This window comes from Pezoporus occidentalis, unplaced genomic scaffold (assembly GCF_034315485.1).
Source record: "Pezoporus occidentalis ecotype Australia unplaced genomic scaffold, CSIRO_AGI_Poc_V1 ctg240, whole genome shotgun sequence".
NCBI lineage: Eukaryota > Metazoa > Chordata > Aves > Psittaciformes > Psittacidae > Pezoporus > Pezoporus occidentalis.
The window spans coordinates 1,173,723-1,197,567 of NW_026914286.1; the positions used below are offsets into that span (position 1 = coordinate 1,173,723).

General features: G+C 35.6%; 1 protein-coding gene across 1 annotated transcript in view; it reads right to left on the reverse strand.

The window, feature by feature from the left end:
- LRRIQ1 (leucine rich repeats and IQ motif containing 1) overlaps positions 1-23,845 on the reverse strand; it is a 107,397-nt gene that overhangs the window by 55,233 nt on the left and 28,319 nt on the right. The window contains exons 14-16 of the mRNA XM_062622360.1: positions 17,706-18,182; positions 15,096-15,234; positions 12,449-12,556 (exon numbers count right to left, since the gene is read on the reverse strand). Coding sequence (XP_062478344.1) covers positions 12,449-12,556; positions 15,096-15,234; positions 17,706-18,182 — 724 coding nt within the window. The remainder of the gene's footprint in view (positions 1-12,448; positions 12,557-15,095; positions 15,235-17,705; positions 18,183-23,845) is intronic.

The following is a 23,845-nucleotide window of genomic DNA, read 5'->3' on the forward strand; positions in this document are numbered from 1 at the left end:
AACAACACACCAACAATCTGAGATGAATTACAAAGCAAATAAAATTATAGTGCTTGATTATATGGTCTACATAAACCGTTACAAGCATACATTTGTTTCTAAAGCCAAGTTAAGGAACCAATTTCTTAAATATTGAGGTATATATGTAGTTTCACACATATGTGTAAATCTCATACAGTTGATTTAAAACACATTAATTCATCTGAAGATCTCTCAAACTTTTGTATCCTCCATACTTTACAGTGTTTGTTTCAAATCAGACTGTATTCATTACTTTTAAAAAGTTGCAACTTTTACAGGTACACAAAACATACATAGACCTTTATAAATGTTTGTTAAAGCTTCACAGAAATAAATTCACTCTAACTTATGATTTGAAACACATTTTTAATACTTGACAAATTATTCTAAGGTTTCTTTAACTTTCCTTTTTTTTTTTTTGTGGCAGACTTTGTGTTTGTTTTGATTTAGCTCCTGCTCATGATACAAATAAAACACTTCCAAGACTAAAAAGAATACAGACCCCCAAATTCATTATTAAATACAATGCAATTATCCTTGATATCATTCTTCAACAACAAGAAGGTGCAAATATATTTGGGTTTGTTTTTTTTTTTTCTGAATTTTATTATTAAAACTTTCATGGTATTAGCTATTTCCATTTAACCATCAGGATCAAAACCTATTTATCCTGATTCACAATGCATTTTTTTAACCTTTTGAGAATCTAACCCTACAGGGTTATTTTCCCTCTGATACTGCAGCTCATCATGAACTCTGGAGGTTTACGGACTTTTTTTCTTTTCATGGCACATTATATATAAAACCTTTTTCATGTTATTCCTTCATTTCTAAAACATTTCTATCCCTTCTTTTGCAGACTGCAATCACTATTTACAATCAAACATTAAAATCCTGTGGTCTCAGAAACAGAATCAAATCCTACAACTATTAAAGTCAGCGACAATGGTTCTACTAACTTCAACTGGGATTGAATGAGCTATTGAAAAGAAGAGTTTTAGTGCAAATATTATTTACACAATCTAATTCTAGGCATATTTTATATGCTCTGGATTATGTTCTGGAGTTACATAATCTTTTATAACATGTGTAGCTTGGACTGTTCTGAGTCCTATTAAACCATGAACAAAAAATAGCTCACAGAACACAGTGTCAAACCTACACTCAGCTATGAAGCACTTTGACAAGTAACTGTCCAAACTGTGCATAATGTTACCACATACTGCCTTTCATTTCTGTTAGATCAAGGAGGATCACAAAAGTATAATAAAAACCAAACCAATCCCCAAAACTGTGCTATGGTTAGAAGCAGAGGATGCAAGAAGACATTAACAATACAGGCTGAAAAGGAAGACCAGCACAGCTACAGGTTGGGCAGAGAAGAGATTCAGAGCAACCCTGCACAGAAGGACTTAGGGTCGTTGGTCGATGAGAAAATGAACATGAGCCGGCTTCAGTGTGCGCTTCCAGCCCAGAAAACTAACCATATCCTGGGCTGCATCAAAAGGAGCATGACCAGCAGGTCAAAGGAGGTGATCCTGCCCCTCTGCTCCCGTGAGACCTCGCTTGGAGTATTGTGTGCAGTTCTGGTGTCCTCAACATAAAAAGGACATGGAACTATTGGAACAAGTCCAGAGGAGGGCCACGAGGATGATCAGGGGACTGGAGCACCTGCCGTATGAAGAGAGGCTGAGAAAGCTGGGGCTGTTCAGCCTGGAGAAGAGAAGGCTGTGGGGAGACCTCATAGCAGCCTTTCAGTATCTGAAGGGGGCCTACAAGGATGCTGGAGAGGGACTCTTCACTAGGGACTGTAGTGATAGGACAAGGGGTAATGGGTTCAAACTTAAACAGGGAAAGTTCAGATTGGACATAAGGAAGAAGTTCTTTACTGTAAGGGTGGTGAGGCACTGGAATGGGTTACCCAACAAAGTTGTGAATGCTCCATCCCTGGTGGTGTTCAAGGCCAGGGTGGACAGAGCCTTGGGAGGCATGGTTTAGTGTGAGGTGTCCCTGCCCATGGCAGGGGGGTTGGAACTAGATAATCTTAAGGTCCTTTTTATGATTCTATGGTTCATGACTGCTCCTGAACACTACAATAGAGTAGAAGGAATGGGAGGGGAAAAAAGGGGTATTAAAAAAAAAAAAAAAAAAGCCACATTGCAATTTCACAAAAAATGCGTGTGGAATTCTTTTCTTTAAAAAAAAAGATTCACCCTTCAGTTCACCTGCCTGGTTTTGTCTAACTTGTTTCTCTGAACTTCTCCCCTCAGTGAGGCAGGCCATTAGTGTCATTTTCAGTTAGAAAGGCTCTTTTTCCACCAGGTTTTACAAAGTACCTACATGCATATTTTTTGCCCGTAGAAGTGGTAGATGTGTCATCCCTGGGAACATTCAAGGCCAGTCTGGATGTGCACCTGGGCAATCTGATCAAGAAGTTCCTGCTCATTGCAAGGAGGGTTGGAGTAGATGACCTTTGAAAGACCGTTCCAACACAAACTATTCTATGATTCTATGATACTATATTATTTTTTAATAAGAATATGTAATAAGACAAAAGAAACAAATTTGAAGGACTTTTCCACTACTTTATAGAATACAAAAAAGTTCTTCAGTGTGGCAATATCCTTGATTTCTACTTTCCTAATTTTTAGTATATTTCAATAGTGCAGTTAAAATCTAGTTTACTCCAAGAAAATAAATCAAAAAGTTAAAACAAAAAGATAAGTGGAAGATGGTATTTTAATCCAAGGCAGAACATTCATTAGCATTCTATGACTATTTCAAATAAGCTGGCAAAATTTCTTTTTGGGCAATACATGCCACATACAGAACTGTTTTTCCTACTGTGAAATATTCTGTAGTTTAATAATTGATCAGACTGGCAGGGGGAGTGGTCAGGCAGAAAAATCATATCCTGAAGGTTATGCTCACAACAGAAAAGGGTCTATTACAACCAGCCATACCAGCCATACTATACTGTCTTTCATCTAGCAGAAAACTGTAACTTTCTCTCCTGGTTCCTAGCAAACATATTTCATTCTGTGGAGTATTTAATTCAAATATCATCTACTCCAGGACAACATCTTTAATTTCTTTTAAAACAAAACTTCATTTCTGTCAAGGCCCAAGTATTCTTTGCTAGAAATGTCCTCTCTAAAAGCATAAGTAAGTTTTGAGAAACTTACTTCTTAAGAAATCACAAATTTTTATCTCCTGTAGCTGATACAGAAGGACCACATCGTTTTTCTATGCTTATTTATATACTGGTGACAGGCTGTGATTGAAAACTTCCTTTGAAATTAAAGATCTGAACATATGTGTATTTAGCTTTTTATTTCACCCAGTCTTCTTAAGAAGCATATTGCTCTATGTGGTAGTTTTTCCGAGTTACTCAAGTTCATCTGTAAAGCTTAGCTCAGTGTTAGGAAGTTGAATATCAGTTCAGACCCAGGCTTTCTAAAAGACTTCCAAAGCTAATATAGCATCAAATACAAACATTCTTAAATGAATCATCTATTAGTTTAATTATTATTCCATTTCCAACACCACAAAACTTCATTCTAAGTTCTGCCATTTTAAAACTATATGTAAATATGTTGACTTGAATAAATTTATAAAAAAACCTGCAGACTTCTTTTTAATTAGTGTAGTAATATATATTTTATAGAAAACGGATCTCTGAACAGCAAGCAGTAGAAAAAAATAGTCTCTTTCTCTGGGTTTGTCTTTCATGATTTTTCACATATTTTATGTGGTGAAGATAAATAGGTTAGCACCCTAATAAAGGTTATTTTAACCTTTGGCGACGCTTCTTTTTCAACCCTGTCTTTATATAAGACAAGAGAATTAGGAAAGAAAGCTGGGCATGGCTGAATTCTTATGACTGCTAAAACCAAACAATGTTTCAAGCCAAAAAAAGTAGCAAGTATCATCTGATTTCCAGAGAAACATTGCAATGATTAGTTGACCCCAAGAGATTTTATAAACTTAAAAAAGCTGGTTCATTACTAGAGTACATTCTTGTAGGAAAATTAGAGAACAGATGTAGTTGTGTAGATGTCCATTTATAAGAGTATGCATTGACAATTACTGGAAAAATTGTAACATTCTGTTAAGAAAAACATTCAAGAAAATTTTATTCAGGAATGTCTTATACAAATGTAATGGCTCCAAAATATTTTAGATGCAGGAATCTAACTGTTCTCTCAAATCCTAATATATTACTAGGATATGCAATGTTAATATATATATATGTAACTATGTGATTTCTCTAGATATGTATAACTAAAATTATGGAAAGAATTTATTTCAGAATATATAAAAGTAAATAAATAATTAATATTTCAGGGACACTAAAGATTTTCATTTGCAAAAAAGGCTGATTATGTACATACATAATTAACTTTCTAAAAGTCTGAAACTTATTGTACTTCATGTCAGTCATTCTTGACCTACGTGACCCAAACTTTTCTAGAAACGCATTTTTGTCTTAAGCCTGACAAGTGTTAAAACCAAGCTCTGGGTCCAACATCTTTTTTTTTTTTTTCATACAAGAATAAACAATACAGATGGGTAAATGGTAACCTCAGCTTCAGAGGTTAGACATGGCTCAAGTATGCATTAGAAATGTATGCTTCAAAAAAACTTTTGAGATGTATACCCCCACCCACTTCAATAAACATCAGGCTCCTAGCACTGAATTCAGACCACCCCTCAAAAAGGCTCTCAGACCCCAGATGCAGTCTTTCCACATTAAAATGACAAGAATATTCAGGTCTTTCCCTCTCTGACTCTGCCACATTATACAGACTTTAGCTGGTATGTCCCTAGAAGCCTTTTCCCAAGTTCTTGTACCTCTGTGAAAACAAACAAACAAAACTTTCAGGGGCAATGAATCAAAAACCGCAGCAAACTAAACAGCCAAGTTTAAACAAACAACTCATCCTCACCCCTTAAATACTGTACATTCAAAGAATATAGAATTTCAAAGGAATATAATCTGAAATGTTCCATCAAGTTTGAGAAATCAATATAAAAAGACAATAGAAAAGAAAGTTGTACTTCAGCTTGCATTTATCGTCAAAGGGAAGTCAGCCAGAAGCATAGGGTATTAAAAATAGACTAGTCTCAAGTTTATAGTCATCTAACGTTTAATATGTTTCAAAGTTCTTGTCACATGAGATATTTGACTCAATTTCAAGACAATGTTCCCTTTTTGTTTAAAAGTCCTTATTTCACAAATAATATCGAAAAAGTATTTGGAAGATAAAGAGCAAAGGACTCAGTTGTAAGCATATTTTTTTTGAAACTGATGATCAAAAATCTCTAATTACACTAAACTCACTTAGCTGTAAAGAAGATATGTATTAATTATCGCTCAGCTTCACTGATACAGTCCTCCTTATATGCTCCTAGCAATAATTTTTTTTATTTGAAATAAATTATGCACAAATGAAGCTGCAAGTTGAAATTTGTTGATTCATAACTGTAATCTTAACAACTTACTCTTTTGGAGCCTACACTGCTACTTTCTGGGAAATTCAAGAACTTTAGCAGCTGATTCTTTGGGATGTTTTCCAATTATTAACCAGATGATGATTTTAACAGTATTTAGCATCTAGGATACCTTAGCCCACTCCATTCAAGGACAAACTAGACATAAAGTTAAATAGATTTTAGCTAAATTCAGATTGCATTACAGGGTATGGGTTGTTGCTGCGTTGTTTTTTTTTTTTTTTCCCTTCTCTATTGCCACTATTAGAAACTCAAGAATTGCATGGCAAAGAAAGTCCATTAGGGTCCTAGATCCTTTTCTGAGGTACTGGTTCCTAGACAGTCAGCCCTAGCCAACAGTGGTGCATGGGGTGACTCTAGCCCGTATGTTGGACTTTGCAGCTGCTTTTGCTGAACTTCATGAGGTCAACCTGTTTATCTAGTCTGTGCAGGCTCTCTGAAGAACACCCTGGTTCTACAGCATACTGACCGCTGCTCCCAGTTTAGTATTATCTGCACACTTGCTGAGATTGCATTCTACATGAGATTCCATCATACCGGTTACTAATTCAAGTATTAACTACTTTGGTACCCCTTCCATCCATTAATTACTGTCCCCAAGTTGGATTTTGCACCACAGAACACAACTATTTGAGACTGGCAGTCCAGTTAATTTACCACCCTCTTGTCCTGCCCATACCTCAACAAATTTTGAGAATAAGACTGCATGAGACTGTCAATGGCCTTGCTAAAATAAAGGCATTCAATATGCACTGCCCTCACCTTATTCATAGTACCAGTCCCCTTGTGATAGAAAGCAATAATCAGCCCTTGGTAAACCCATATTGGCTGCTCTCAATCACCTTCTTTCACGGGTTTAGCAATGGCTTCTGAGAGGATTTCCTCCACAACCTTCCCAGGAACTGAGGTAAGGTTGATTGGCCTGTAGTTCTTTGAATCTTTCTTCTTGTCCTTGAAGATGGGTGTGATGTCTGCCCTTTTTCAGTCACCAGTAACCTCCTCTAGTTGTCTCAAAGATGATCTCTCAAAGATGATAGAGACTGGCCTCAAAATTACATCACTCAGCTTGATCAATCCTCTTGGATGCATCCCATCTGTTCCATGGTACTTGCATATGTTCAGGTGAGTTAAGCTGTGCTGCGGTTGGATAACAGCTGCTACGTTCTAAACTAAAATGACTTCAAGCTCCAGGCAATAAGACATGTATGGATTTAACTGTGGAGGAGAAAGGAAGCCAAGATCTCACTTTCCTCTTTGGTTCCTCCAAAAGTACTGCTATTTTACTCAATTACAGTATTGACTGTATCAATGGTCTCTTCTCACAGAGCACAGACAAGTCAGTTAGGATAGCTCCTGAAATTTTTAAATAGACATTACTGAAAAAATTTTTTTTTCAGTGGAAATCAAGGTATGTGGACATGGTAAAAATCAAACATTTAACTAGATCTATAACACAATCTATATCAACACTAAAATGTCAGTTTTAACATTACGCAAAAATTAAAGAACTTAGAGAAGATATATTCAGTGATTTGTGATCCTTAGGCTCAGCTTTTAAGAGATTCCAGATGCAAATGTACTCACTGAGAAGAACTGATGGCTCTCTTACTACTTCCATTTACGATGAGGCATTTGGCTTAGAATGGCTTTTCCTTTGAGGCTACAGTAATGAGTCTAAAACTCCACAGAACTAAGACTTTTGTACTTTTGTATATTTTTTCCATTGCTTGGCCTGTTTATTCAATTCCAATGCTTTACTTTGTCTTTAGAGGAATAAGACTAGGAAGTACAATTAATTACATCACTATACTTTGATATGTCATACATGCTAAATATAATTTAGAAAAATACTATGCCATTTGGCTAAATATCTTTAGTGTCACGCATCATTAGTGGACTTAGAACTGAGATCTCATGGTGGAAGGTCAGAAAGCAGTCAGAACACATTCTGCATGAGCTGTAAAGCTGGAGTGCTAGCAACAGCCACAACTCCTAATAGCTGTGTTTGTGTTTATTTTATCAGATACTGACTGCAGCAATCTACTTCCAAGCCCAGGATATCTATCAGATAACTAGAAAACAAGATTTCAGCTTTTTAAATAAGCCTCAGTGCTGAAAGAGGTAAAAAAGGGTCTTTACGTATCTGATGATGCCACAGACTGAGAATGGCATGCAATTCCTTAACATAGCAGCTGAAGAAGCATGATCATGCTAGGACATTATTGATACACACTTACTAAGAAGATTGTTCTTCCAACATGTTACTTAGGAGAGAGTTTTTCCCCTCCTTTTTAAAGAGGATGGATCTAACCAAATTTCATCATACACTTTTTTGCTTTTCTACAACATTGTAACTTTGTCATAACTTTGCTGAAAAAAGGATCATAATCTCTACAATATACCATACAGAAAGGCTGGATACTGGTCTGACATTTATAAGCAATTACAAGAGCTAGACATGTATAAGTGTGTCAAGATACAAGAAATATTATGGAGATATTCTAATCCATAGGCTACACTTATTTTCTGGCACTAGCCAGAAAACAGACAGAAAACTGTCTGTAAAAGACTGATCTGAAATCAGACCCTGCTGTCCATTGTCTCAAAGATTGGTATGAGAAGCTGAGTCTCCAGTTGGACCCTGACACTGTCACAAGCCCACAATCACAAGCTCAAAGCCTGAGACAAACCACATTACAAAGGATTATATTTGCATATGCATGTGTCTAGTTTTGACATGTTATAAGAACACTAAAATGAGGTGTAAAGAAATTGTTGTTCTAATTGCTGTTTACTTTTCAAGAGTTAGCATATATAGCATAGTTTTTCTTCTCTCTCCTCCCCTCTTCCCCCTGCACTCCCTCCAAAAAACAAAACAAAAGAACCCCCAGAAAACAACACAGAGAACTGCATGGAAGGCAAGCAAAAAAAAAAAAAAAAAGGAATGGTTATGCATCTGAGTTTGGATATGTAAAATGTGAAGGAAATGTGAAGGAAACTCCTGGTCTATAATTTCAAAAAGATTGGGATTTTAAAATTCTACATAATAAAGCTCAGAAGCAGGATGTCTCAGGAAAACAAACTTGCTCCCTTTGATGAACAGTGACAGTTTTCTTTTTAGCTTGGTTGCAATTTACAAAGTTACGTTCTCTTTTGAAAAGTATGACTAGATAGCCCTGATTTAAAACCAAATTCAAAAAAAATGATGTTTTGAGAAAAACAGTATTTACATTCTGCGCTATGTAACCACAATTACTGGCACTTACCTTGATGAGAATAAGACATATGTCCATATGCTGACTCAGTGTAGGAAAAAAATTATTCAGTATTGTTCTGAGTAAAAAACTGTCTTAAAACTGATCATATTTAAATGGTTCAGCTTTCTGTCACACTGGCAAGTTCAGCCATTTTGTATTTGGCTTTTACCATATTCACATTGAGAAAATAACAATGCTGATGGTTACACAGTAGAGAAAGTAAGAACTGTGTCAAGCAAATATGTTGTCAGATTTTGTCCACCAGAGGTGAAGTGAGCTCCGCCTTGTAGATCATTTGCTACATGGATGGACTGCTGATGAAAGGCTGCCTTAAGATCACCCTTCTGGAGCATATAAGGTGGAATTCTCCAAAGTCCACATGAAAGACATGAAAATATCACTAAATACCAGACTCATACTTTCTGAGACATATGTTGGCCAGATCTTTCATGTCATCTGGTATAGCCTGTTTGACACTGCACAACAGACATAAAACACTACTGCCATCAATTGCTTCTGAATGTCTTTGGCAAGGTATGATGTGACTACAACAAGATACCAGTAATCGTTCAGGTAAAAAGATTACTAATCCTGCTAATGTGAACAAGATAAAGGCCTTTCCTCCAGGTCAATCACATGCAATTCATTTTTCACATGATGTGGTGCCAAACTTCTGCTAAAATATACCACTGTTCATCAAGCATAAATGAAGTAAAAAGAGGAACTATCCAAACTGAATTCTGCAGTGCAAAATGGTTTCTGGATATTTTTCTCTTCTTTCACACCCTAGCATATGGGATCTCTTAGACCCAGCAATATATACCCCTCCCTACATACTTGTTTGAAACACAACAGATAGGCACCGATATATTTTGGCTTTGCTTCAGCTGTGAAACACTGGGGACAGAAAGAAACACTGAGGACAGAAAGAAACACTGAGGACAGAAAGAAACACTGAGGACAGAAAGGAGGGAATAAGCAGTATAGACTGTTCAAGGCTTCTGCTGCATATTTCTGCAGATGGAGAAAGTCCATGTGATTTCGTACTGCCCAGCTGCAGAGAACGAAACAGCTAAAGATGCATGGAACCAGGCAATCCAACACCAAGCAACCTAGTACTGAGAATGGCTAGTCTGGGCTAGACAGAAGAGAGTGTAGCCCCATTTTAGTTAAGCCACATTACTTCCCACAATCAAACTCTTTAGTACAGACAAGATATATGCTTTGGGGAAAAAAAAAAAATAAAAAACGGTAAGACAAATATTGCACGGTATAAGTCTAGTTACAGACATCAATCTGGAACACTGAAATGCTCACTCACTGAACAAAGTATATCTTTCATGGGCATATCCATTGTAAATTTATCACATACACTGCTCTGTAGAAAACAGATGTTCTTACATTTTTCATCACAAGAAGCTAAGGGCTCGAGTAACTTTTTTGACATTAGTCCCCAGTTCAGTATTTGAGCCAGCTGTGCAAATTAAAACGTCAACTCGTGGGTCTCCTGTCATCATCTGAACCTAAACACTTTCTCTGAGAATTGCTCCTTAGACCTATTTTTTATTTCTTTCCTTATAAACTCAATATCAATTTTGAAAAAAACACAACCCAAACCTCAACAAAAAAGCAAACCAGGAAGAGCTGTGTGACAACACCAGAGGGTGATACAGTGCAAGCCTCTCTGCCTCAGGAGCACCTGCCCAAATGAGATTGCCCTCCTGAGAGACAGATGAAATAAAACTGCCCACGTAGTTTTTTGTTTAGTAATTAAAATCAAAAAATATCAAGACACATCACAGGATTATTTGGGCCAAACAGAGTGAAACAAGAATGACTAAATTGAATTACAGCATATAAGACTCTGGCCTACTGACTGAATAATTCAAACCAGGATATTTTCCTTCTTTAATATATGAACAGATACTTCCTTCCTGTGTGAAGAAATAAATCCTTCAACTTTCTGCTTTTTATTATTTTAGAAAGAAGCCAGGGATCAGAGAACATCAACTAATGAGACTGTTCTTTTTTGTATATATATTCCAAATTAAAACAAAATAAAAAAAATCCTAAAATTTAAGCCAGATCTCTATGTTTACACAAACACATTTCCTGTCTACCAAATTATTCCTGGGACTCCTGCCTCAAACATTTTGCATGGTCTTACAGTAAGACAGTAATTCTGAAAAGTGTGTTAAAATAGCTGCTGAAAGGTAGAAGAGAAAAATAAAACTACTCCAAGTCATCAAGTCAGTGACAATAATTTCATACAAACCCCAACAAGTGGCAAAAAAGGCTGATACTCAGATGACTGAAGACTGATCAACTGTAAACTCTACTGTTTCAACTAACAACATATTTGGTTTCATAACTCTCTATGACCCATACAAACATGTGATCATAAACAGGATTTAATCCTGCCAGTAGCAGGGCTATCACATCAATCTCATTTGCAAAACTTCAGTGTAATATTGATAAATTGCTCTTGCAAAGATGCGGCAGCTGAATAAGCACATTCAGAGACAAGGGCTCATGAAAAAAACCCTCAGTCATATCCTCTTAGGTCTCAAAAGGCCAAATTGTTATCAGTTTTCTTTGCTTTACCTGAAACCATTAAAAAAAGAAAAAAAAAAAAAAAGGGCACCAACAAATGCGAACAGTGAAAGAAAGCTGCGTTCCAGACAAATACATAGGTAAGTCATCAACAGCTGCCTTACCATGCTTACTGAGTTTTGAACTTCCCCTTTATACTATGCCTTTTGAGGCTATATAAGATAAAATTGGTTTAAAGATTCTTTTCTTGCTTACTGAATGAAAATATTGATCCTGTAGACCTTTTTTTTCACTTAATTATTGCTAAATTCAGTTTTGGATGTGATGCTACTCCTCAATTCCTTTGGAGCCTGCTTTTATTTCTTAGAATGGAAACTTCGGAGCCAGTTAAAATCTTTTGAAACTGAAAGAACATTATTAACTCTATAATTTGTGAAAATTACTAGAAATGATGTCTGGATTTTATGCATCACAGACCTAAGTGTGAGGATTTTTTTTTCCCAATTTAACTATATTTTGCTTCGTAATTTACTTTGTATTCAGACTCGTAGTCGTTTTAGTACTATACCCATAAGACAAAAGAAGAGCTAGTAAGCCTGATTAACCTCTGGTTTTGGGTGTGTGTTCCTTTCATTGGAATATCGCAACATTGAAACTCAGCTATATTTTCAGATATATTATTGTTCTCAGTCTATCCTGAAAATGAACAAAATACATACTCAAATTTTGTTGACATTACAATCTGTTACTAAAATACTAAAAAGCTAAACATTTTAGAACAAAAGTAGCTGTTTCCTTATTCTCACGATTGTCCTTTAAGTGTAGAAATCTATGGGATTCAATGGTAGGTGTGACATTAACAGCAAGGCAACTACCAGAGCATCTTGAAGAGCAAGAAGCAATTAATCCATGACAAATACATCTAAATGAGCTATATATAACAAATGCTTCTTTATTTCTGGACATCCAAAACGTTAATTCTAGCTCTGGTAGTCCATTCATGGTCTATTATTTCCAACAGCTACACAATTGCTTAATAATAATAATGTTTATTTTTTACATATTTTTTTTATGGTAATGATTGTGCTTACTTCATAAAACATGAAATCATCCACATTTATTTCTTCATAGTCATCCTCTACTTCATTGCTTTTAACAGCTGCAAGAGCACTGGCCAGTTTCTTTCGCAAAAGAAAACCCTTCCAAAATGCCTAAACAAAAAATTTAAAGCATGTTATACAAAGCCATAGATCAACCCCAAATCCAGATTCTCTGTGTTATCCCATTAGGAAGATAAAACATCTTGGGCCTTGGTCTAATAGCGCAATGATCTGTTTTTTGAACTTTATGTGACATTTAAAACTACAAGACAAATTAAATGCCAGCATATGTCTAAAGCTTAGAGTACTCAAGAGGCTCTCCACAAGTAAGCAGAAAGGAATCCTGCAACTCCCTCAACTACAAACCTGGGTCAACTAATTAATTATTTGACAATTCCTTCAGGGACTATTATAAACTGAAAGGAAAGGCTACATAAGAAAAAGTTGAGTGTCAACTTTCAAATTTCTGAGAATAAAAATACACTTGTACTAAATGTCTCACAGTTTACAAGTAGCAATTCTTAAAGACATTTCATGCAGTTGACCTAGGTCAGTTACTCTTTCTTAACTAAGATCTTTACTTAAAAAAAATATTACCAGTAGGCATAACCATATCTAAGAAAAAGGAGCACATTAGGAATTAACTGGTAGAAAAAGAGGAAGGGTGTGAGGAACACATGCCAAGCTTTAGAATCAGATCCAGGAAAACACTTCAGAGATCAAAATTACATAGATGAAATTAAGAAAATTAAATACAGGACTGCAATTTTCCTCCAAATCAGTGTTTGACACCATTGAAGTTCAAGACACCCTAAGCATTTAAAGCACCATGTAAAAAATTTTCACTTTGCTGAAAGATGTAGTGTAGTCCACATTTAATAGCTTTGCAATGAAGGCACTAAAAATAGGAAGGTTAAATCTTATATTCTGTCTTAATGTTTAGCTTATTAATTTTTAGGAAACTATTGTCTAACTGCATAGGATATCGAAAATGCTACTGGTTTTAGACACACAATTCCTGATTATTATAAAAAAAAGATTAAATGTGTTAGAATTGCTTTCTTACAATTTAATTGTTCCTATTTTCCTACAGATCTTCATAACTATTCCGATAAAATATCCTTAGGTTACTGAGTGATCACATGTAAAAATATATTTAATACAACAAATATGATCAGTTTTTACAAATGCAAAGGAGAAAAGGAATCCTAATAGTATACGCAGAAGGATAACCTGTAAGGCAGCTGTTAACAAAGATCTATGAAAGCAACACATCAGTGCTCATTCACGATCAAAAATAAAAATTATATATTAGTTTTTAAGAAAGAAGATGAAAACTGCCTTACAGAACAAATTCATGATATATCTTCCCATGGAATTCAGTTCTAATCACTTTAAAAAAGGTTATAATAGAATGAAGTAAAGGTTCATAGAGAGACAAAAAGATAAAAAGTACAGAGTAACATAAAGAGAATAAATGGACTAAACTTTTATTTACAAATGAACGAACATAAGAATGGATATAAAGAGATTTTAAAAAACATGAAATACACAGAAGATAAATAGTGAAAGACTATTTTCATACTAACATGGAATTCTGAGGTCTGAAACAAATGAAAGGAAGGACATTTTAATCACTATATGAATTTGCGAAACTTCACTTTAATATGTAATATAAGTCAAATACATAACTAAGTTTAAAAGTTTATAAAGTTTATGGAGATCAAATAATATACTAGGCTAAGCATTATATTCCAGAGAAAAATTTTAGCTCAACTTCCCAGATAACTGACTGCTGTAATATGATTCTGTACTCATCCTGTTTCTTAGTATGCACATTTACTAAACATTTTGCTACTGCCAATTTGTTGCATAGATACTAATGAGTTACTTGGATTTTCAGTTTGAAAATAGAACTTAGAAACCTAAATCACTTTGGCACTGTTGACATTTTTATAGAAGACTTACAATATAGAATCCTTTTAAGATAACTTGAAATCTGGAATCAATACAGGGTCTGTTTGTTTAAAAACGCAGAAAACCCCATGAACCCCATGAACTCTGCAGGTAAGTAAACTGGTTAGCAAACTAAACAGAGTCAAGGCATGGACTTCAATTCTTGCACATAGTAATCCATTCTGTTTAACTCTTAGCTCATTATGTACCATAGGACAGCCTATGCCATGGTCTGCTCCCAGTGTCACTATGGACAGGGCAATCCTGGGTTCTGAAGATGGGGAGAGAGGGAAAGTGATAGATTAATAAAATAGAAGAGATGGGAAGAATAGTTAGTTGTATGGCTATCATAAATGATGTACCAGTTACAGAGCATCTGTTAGTTTAATAGCATAGACATGCCCCAGTAAGAACATGGGCACAGCATGTCTTAAGCATAATATGAGAATTAAATCAAGCAAAACTAATTCAGGGAAATAGTGAAAAAGTGAAAACATTTTTATGCTTCTATTAAACTTTTTGTAGAGAAGGCTCTCTTTTAGAAATATTAAGCTGATGATAAATGTTTAATTATGAACTATTCATCTTTCACTAATAAAATCTTAAACAAAAATAGAAGATGACAAGTACACAAAACTAGTAAGGTTTTTTTTCTTATGAAATTTATAAAGTAAAGAGAATACCATAACCCAACCTGGATTAGTGTGGCAGCTTGATGCTTCTGTCTCAAAGACTCGATAAAGTGATGATTCTCTGGTTTTATGCAGTCGGTTTTCCTCCTGGCATGGTACTGCCGCCAAAAAGACTGGATCACTGATGCTGCCATATGTAGCCTTACAGAGATATAAATACTTTTATGAATGACATAGCCTCAACAGTACACTGGATTATTATAGCTGTCAATTACAACCATAAAGCACAGTACTATGCGTTGAGACAAATGGAAGGCACTGCTATTAGACCGTTGAGAAAGTACAATGCAGATGTGACATGTACGTTCAGAAACACTGGAGGATATTCACATCACATAGCTTTGAAAATCCAAATATCCAAGTGGACTAATTCCCACTAGGCTCTGTTCCCTGTATATTCACTGGAGAGGAAGAATCTCCTAAAATGAAGGGGTTTAACAATGACAGAATAAACTATTGAAGGGGTCCACTTATGTCCACTGTCCAAAAGGAAAAAAAAAAAAAACAAAACTAAAGAGAGCTAAATGCTGAAAACTGCATGAGACAAATATCTCCAATAGAGTAAACAGGAAAAACAGAAAGTTCAATCTCATTCTTTGCCTACTTATACCATTCACTTTAACACTAGTGACCACTGCTTATATGTGTACATTTCTTAATTTGCTCAGTGATTAACAAGCACTGATTACATGCTATTTATATTTGTTCTATTTATTACATACAAATATCTTACTATATTTGAATGATTGAGCTTTATAAATATATGTTCAATTAATTTGTACTGATAGAGGAAAAGCTTAATGGCAGCTCTGCATTATGACTTGGAATCCTTTTGTTCATAAAATTCTCATTTTATTTGGACAGTGGGTTTAAGAAAAGAAATGTAAATTTCCTCCAGTCTTTACATGTTACTTTCCCTGTGTAGTGCATCTATAGCATGCACATAGAGGTGTACTTTTCAGAAAACAAAAGCACACTTCAGGGGTTAAGCCAGAATTTTAAAATATGTTTATTAATTTTGCCAACCCCAAACATGATTTATTTATAAGCTTTGTATCTATAAAAAGCAGTAGCTGAGTTAAAAAACAACCACTCAGCGGTTTGCATCCTGCATTGAAGGCTGCATGAAGACCTCATAGCAGCCTTCCAAGATGTGAAAGGGGCCTACAAGGATGCCAGACAGGGGCTCTTCATCAGGGACTGTAGCAGTAGATAAGGGGTAACAGGTTCAAATTTAAACAGGGTAAGTTCAGGTTAGATATAAGGAAGAAGTTCTTTACTGTGAGGGCACAGTGGGGCAATGGAACAGGTTGCCCAAAGAAGTGGAAAATGCTCCATGCCTGGCAGTGTTCAAGCCCAGGTTGGACAGAGCCTTGAGCAACATGGTGAGGCATCCTGGCCTACGGCAGGGGATTTAGAACTAGATGATCTTAAGGTCCTTTCCAACCCTAACCATTCTATGACTCTATGATTGAAGAGAACTGTTCAACGACTAACAGAAAGCATTTAAAATATTAACTAAAAACTCTAAATGAGCTATTTCAAAAAGATTTTTCAGAAGCATACATATTCCACAATAGACTACTGTACTCTTACTATTTTACTATTGTACTTGTACTTTCAACTTCCTGAGAGGCAATGATGAATTCAATTGTCTTCCTGAATAATAAATGTTATGATGAATCATTATTGTCTTAAGTACCTACTAAGCACTACTTCTAAGTCTAAGCATCATGAAGAAGCATACCTTTCATGCTTGTTCTTCATAGCATTCTCAAAACATGTATTTTTGAAACAGAGTTCTTATGGAACCATAACTGAATTTTTGTACATTTAGAGCAAAAATTTCAGATTCTATTTTCCCTGGCCATAAATCCAGAACCATACTAACCAGCAGCAAACACATTCCAAAGATATAATAAACCAGTCTGTTTCATACATGAGAATATTTGGGGGCACAGAACAAGTTGAACTGGCCTCTCACCCCTGCCTTTAAGAAGCAGGTTGAAGCATGTTGGAGGAGTACCAAGGGCAGGGCAGGCTGTTAGCTCTTCAGTCATCACAACAGCAGGAGATTGGCCTAAGGTCAAGGGAGTAGGATGGCAGATCTAAGCAACTTTTCCCTCTTGCCTTCTAAACTATACTGACAGTAAACTCTACACAAGTGAATCTTGAATGTCTAATGAACAGTACAGCAAAAAAGCCTTACACTTTGTAAACTGACCCAACATTTCTACAAACCATCCAGCATTTTCATCTCTAATATTGAATATGTCATTGAATTGGTGTCATAAATTTATCATTAAAAAAAAAAAAAAGAAAAAAGTAGGAGATCAAGTGGAAGTTTTCAAATTCTCGTTAGACAGTATTTAAAAATTATCTTAAGTACATATATATCTATATTCTAATATATCAACTGACAGAATACCACAAAGGATTGTTGTTAATATGGAATTCTAATGTACACCTCTTTAAATTAACTCTTCACTGTCTAATAATTGTAAAAATAGTTTCCTTACTACAAGTTCTGTGCCTCTGTTTTAAAGAAGAAATCCTCACTCCTATTGCCTATCCAGTTAATCTATTTGAAAGCAGTCTGACATCTCTCTTACCTTTCTGTATCATTCTCAAAATGCTGAAGATCTTTTCCCACATTACTTACTACTATCACTGACTGTTGCAACATGAGTTCGGCTGACATGTTATTGTTGCCTTTGCTCTCCCCACTGTAATTAATACAAGATTCAGTGCTCGTCTGCTTCACTTTCTGATGTTCTTTATTTTCCTTTCGGTGCACAGGTACAGAGGAGTTAATGAATGTGGCCTGAGTATGGCCAGTAGCAATCCATCTTTTGGAAGGATCCAACAAGACCTGTTTATTTTCGGTCGCACCCATGATAAAGAGGTTATTTTCCTGTAGGCAGCCAGTAGATGTTTGCTTTAGATGATTTTGCAGTGCTTCTGGTCCATCTCTGTCAGTAATGTTTAGTTGACCATACTCATGTGCATATCGATGTTTAATGCTAAGTTTTATCAACTGATTAAAATACCAGCATTGTCCCTGTGCTGAATTGATAGAAGAGGCAATTCTGAAAAAAAAAAAAGACAAAAACATCTTTACATGTTTCAAAATGTAAGAATGATTTTTTAAAAATATATTCCCTCTATTGTTTTCTAAACTACTTGTATTTTAAAGTATCCTTATATGTTTCCATATCCTTACAGTGAACAATAATTACTGTGATTGAAAACCATTTTCAGTATTTATAAATCCCATTTTCTTTCTTTTATTTTTTTGGCAGTTTTTACAATACACTCATATATTAGATTGCTTGTTTTAATCTGACTTTTTTTTTTTTTGGCAGTTTTTACCGTACACTCATATATTAGAGTGCTTATTTTACTCTGACTTTTTTTTTTTTTTAAAGGTTTCAGTCTGTTTGAAACAGACACCAGGGCATGCATTTCACTGTTAATTTTACATGTGGCTAGAGGCATATGAAGCTGAAAATTTTAGAGGATTTGAGATAATTTTGTTACACATGCTGTAATAGCCTTAATAATCCAATTTTATCTGGAAACTATGACAGCTAATATAAAAATAACAGTAATTCTACATTTTAGATTAGAACTACATCAACATACCCCAAACTTAGATTCAAACCAACAAACCACAATGCTAAAGAGAATTTAAAAAAAAAAAAAAGCTTCTTGGTATAGACATTTTTGTCAGTGTAAGGAAAGGAACTAGACTGAAGCAGCATTGATCTACAAAGTCTATCTCATTAATTTTTTGTGCTACACCATCTAAATTACAAGAATGAATAAAAGTAAATATGAAGAAATTGTTACAGATTCATAAGACTGTATTAGGACAGTGTTTGTCCCTTGTATTAGGTAGAAGGTACCTTCAGAATAATGAAAATTTTTCCTTTGATAATAAAGATACAAGCAGAGATCTTAATCTGGTAGAAAGAGTAAAAATAGAAATAAGATCAATTCTCAGGAATCTGGAAAATCAGGTCCTAAGATTAGAGTCTGAATAACAATTTGCTTTCCTGTTCATCATTCTTGAAAGGGGAAGCTTTTATAAGGTTTCATTGTAAAAAGACTCTTAACCTATACAACTATTTCCTCTAGTGAAGTTCAACTAATATTTTTTTCAGATTTTTAAGAACATATAGAATCAGACCTTACAAGACTAAAAAACATTCCACACCTTCCTCTCCTAGTGCAACTTCAGTGCTACTGGACAAAATATGAATGACTAAATAGGAAGCCAAATCCACACAGCCTAATTACACAACTCACTGTGCATTAGCTGTACATTTGATTACCTGTTACACAATATTAGTCCTATTCCTGCTAATTCCACAAATATGATAATTCTTAAAAAATATTTAAACAAATGCATACATTCACTTAAGGATCTAATAAATTCTAGGTGTCTGCAACTGCACAGTAAGAATAGTAATTTCTTCAACATGAAATATGTAAAGCATTAGTTTAATGCTTTAAATTAGCTAAGGTATTTCAAAATATAAATTTGGTACATCATTACAAAATTTCTACAAAAAATACTATGGTGAGAATGCAAAAAAAAAAAAAGAAAAAGAAAAAAGAATATAATTAATTTCCACCTTTTCTTTATTTGGTTTGTTTTCGTTTGTTTATTTGAGGATTAAAATATTGCCGGAAAAAAAACAGAATGTATTATATATTGAGCTAAATAAAAAACAGTGAACAGAAAAGGATACTTGCACATCCTCTCCTTTGACAGATGCAGGGCCATCCCAAGCAGCTGTTTCACCCTTCCAGTGGCTACGAATGTGGGAAGCAGAAATGGAAGGGAAGGCTGAAGGCAATTGAAAATTCAGGCAGGGAGGAGTAACCGTATGGTCACTGGGGATCCTGTGTTATTTTTTTCACAAAGGTTGCTTTTGAGCAGCTTTTCCAAACAGCAGTTGCAAAATAGTCTTGTCACTGCGGGCATGCACCCTGTTTCCCAGCTGACACATTCCCTGGCAATCCACAACTGTACTGATTTCTCAGGATTTTTAGGCTGTTCCCCATATACCAGTGGCTTTCTTTTAAGGCAGTCAGATCAGCCTCAGTATCAAGAAACTACAAGGGAAGCTGCAGTGACATCTCAGAGAACTATAAGCAATGAAGAGGCTTGGTAAGTGTACTTGGGATTCCCCTGCAAAAGTGAAGCTCCAAAACGCAGACAACAAATATTAAGATAGGACGCAAGTGCTAGGTAGCAGTCAGCTTGGTGGTTCCCTTAGGTGAACAGGGATTTCAAAGAGTTCTGGAGAAAAAAAAAAATGTTCAATAGGCTTGGGGTACAGTTATCCTATCAATGCACTGCAGCTTTCTCAGTGTCTCAGAAGGACTGCATTCTTGATACTAGAGACGTTTCTGAAGACTGTTTACTCAAACCACAGATAGGAAGCTGCTATAATGGAAAATATGCACAACTGATTTACTTCTTTAAGGGAAAAAAAAAAACAAAAAACCCTCACATGTAAGGAAAGAGAGAAGACAAAGTAAAAAATACTGCAGTATTGAGACTTTTGATACCACACCATTTCCTTTTCAGTTAATGCTAATTGTTTGTTTGCCTTTCAGACCTCTTTTGGCATAGTAGGTCAAGGGGTCTGGTCACAATAACTCTTCTGGAATTGCTTGTTGGTTAAGCTATAACCAAGGTTTTAAGCATAAACTGACATCTTGACAAAACAAGAAATGAGATTATCCTGATAGAAGTGTCAGTACCCATACAGTATTGCTATAGTAAAATTTTTAGGTCTTGCAGCTTTGACCAGCACATTCACTCATACTCAGTGGTTCAAATTTCAGCACAGCCACAAAAGACGCACTGCTTTTGCAGTGGAGGAAAGGGTTAACAAGTCAGAAGACAAAGGGATGTGTCTTTCATAGCAATGTACAAATGTGCTAGAATAGTGGCCCCAATAATACCTAAAGACCAAGACATTACTTTTGCAAACAAATGCTAAGAGCACAAAGCTACCTGCAGCTTTCTTACCAAGAAGATACCTCTCAACTTGTGCTAGGATTTTGCAAGGACTTTGAGTAAAGATAAAAGCATTTGAGTCAGATCTTAATCTGTCTGGAAATCCAATACAGGCATTTATTAATGACTGCTACAACCAGTCCACCAAGAGTGTTCATCACTGTCGGCTTGATTAATATAGACCAAATTCTGCTCAGCTTCACATGCAGTATTTGGGGAGGGAAAAGTAAAGGTGGGGAGGAGCAAACCCCCACTGACACCATCTAGAAAGTGTAAGTAGCCAGGCACAGGCTGACTTAACAGATATGGAAATGGACAAGAAATTCCTCCTTTAAATTAGGAGTTTAAATTAGCCAAAATTTTGCCACTTACAAAGTTTTAAGGTAACTGTGGAAGCTTGCTTACTGAGCTGACACATTTTGTATAGAATTTCCTACTTGCTGTCATCTTATTACAAGAGCATCCTTTTGTCCAACTAAGACAATGAAATTTATACGGAAAAGTAGCAGAATAAACCTCTCAGAGGCAAAATGGATAGAGGACAAACAAGCCTGGTCTAGTCAGCAATGGCAGTATTTTCCTGGCCACTGTAGCTGAATCATAAATAATATTCTGCTCCTTCGTGTGTTAGCTTGTGTACCCATTAAATTTTGCTTCATGTCATGTTTTTCCTTTTGCAGCTCTTCTGTGATTTCCGTAATTCTAATAAATAGTACACTCCAATTTTAACTGAGCTTTTGTTCGTAATAGTGTGGTAAAATCTAACTTGTCTTTGGCAAAACTTCTATAAGCATCATCACTGATGTTCACTTGTGGGTTACAAAAGTCCCTTGCAAACACATGAAAGAAGGCACTGTTTACAGACTCTATCCCTGCAATACCGTTTATGAAATTCCTGTCATTTTCACTGTATTATACATACAGTATTTATAAACTTTAAGTTCCACTAGCCAGACATCTGCATATTTGATGACTGAAAGCAAATTACTGCAGCTAAGGTATTGCATAATTTTTTTATACAATGACTCACTACTAGACATCTAAAGATTATGTGACAGAAAGCATTTATTAGAATAGAGAAGTCTAATTTTACAATATGTTTCATTCTTAAGCATGGCCAGAACAGTGAAGTTTCAGGCAGAAACAGCACAGACAATAATTGGCCAGCAGTGGTTTATGAAACATGGATTAGGGAAGCAAGCAGTGATTACTTTTGGCAGCTTACATATTTGAGGTCACACCTACAGGGGCTCATAACTTAGCAAGATGTGAAACAGAGAAGTTTGCTCTATTGTTGGCCTGTTCTTTAGCAACGTCACATTAATTCAGTCGAAGTATTGCAGTATGTACATATAATAGCTATGCTGTAAAGGTTTATATACAAACAAGTTGTTTAGAGTTCCCTTTATGAACTGCAGTTTTCAACGGTTTTCAAATCATCCATAAATCATACTTTTAATCAAAATAAAACATAGTGGGCTTTAACACATAAGAAATTAACTTTAAGACTAGATTTCATACAAGATGCTTCAACCATGCCACAGTTACCAATTTCTAAGCTTGTGAATGAATTCTCAAAACCTTAAAAACCCCACAACTCTCCCTCACTCCACCTCCTCCACCAAAGCATACATTCAGGAAAGAAGAGACATTTACATAATTCTTTCTTCTGACTATTGTTCTTCTCAAACATCTGAAAGCTCTTTCAAGAAAAACTTACACTGAATCAGAAAAAATCTCAGTTGAAGGAATCTCAGGAGGTCTCAAATCTAACCTCCTGATTCTCTGATCAGACCAGATTGCTCAGAGCTTTATCCAAGGGGCAATGCACCAAACTTGTTCCAATTTATCAATGTCTTTTATGTACTGGTGACCCAAAATATGTAACACAGTATTCCAGCTGCGAGCTAATAAGGGCTGAAGAAAAAGAAATAACCTTCCTCAACCTACTGGCTATGCTTCTGTAAATACAACCCAGGATGTTCTTAACTTTCCTTGGTGCCAGGGCACATTGCTGATTCACATTCAGTTTCTTATCTACCCAGATCCAAACATCCTTTTCAGCAGAGACATTTCTCAGTCAGTCCCAGACAGTACTGTTCCAAAGAGTCACTCCTTTCAAGGTAAAGAAAGAACTTTGCATTTGTCCATGTTGAATTTACAAGGATCCTGCTGGCCTACCTCTCCAGCTTGCCTAGGTTCTTCTGAACAACAGCTCTGCCCTCAGGCATGTAAACTGTTCCTTCCAAACTGCTGTCATCTGCAACCACATTTAAGCATGCACTCTACCTCCTGCTCTAAGTCTTTGATAAAGATGTCAGACGGACATGTCAGTTTCCATAAAGCAGCATGAGCCATTCCATTAACTATTAATAGTTAATGGATGGTCTGAGCCTGACTATCGAACAAATTTCTTACCTTTGTAGATGTCCATTCATGCATACCATCGTTAAATAAACCATTAAACTTTGTGAATACCATCATTCCCTCACATTCTGATGATCTTGCAGACATGCATGGAAAAGTTAGGTCCTTAGATTTTACTACAACTCTCTCACAAGACACATCCTAATTACAGACTAGCATTTTTCCCTCAAATAATACTGATGAAACAGGTCCTAAATCTCAGACATAAGAAAGTTTTCTCTACCACAAAGGAGGATGACTACAAACACGAGAAGTTTGAGCTACTTAGATATTGTAAAGAGGTGAAAA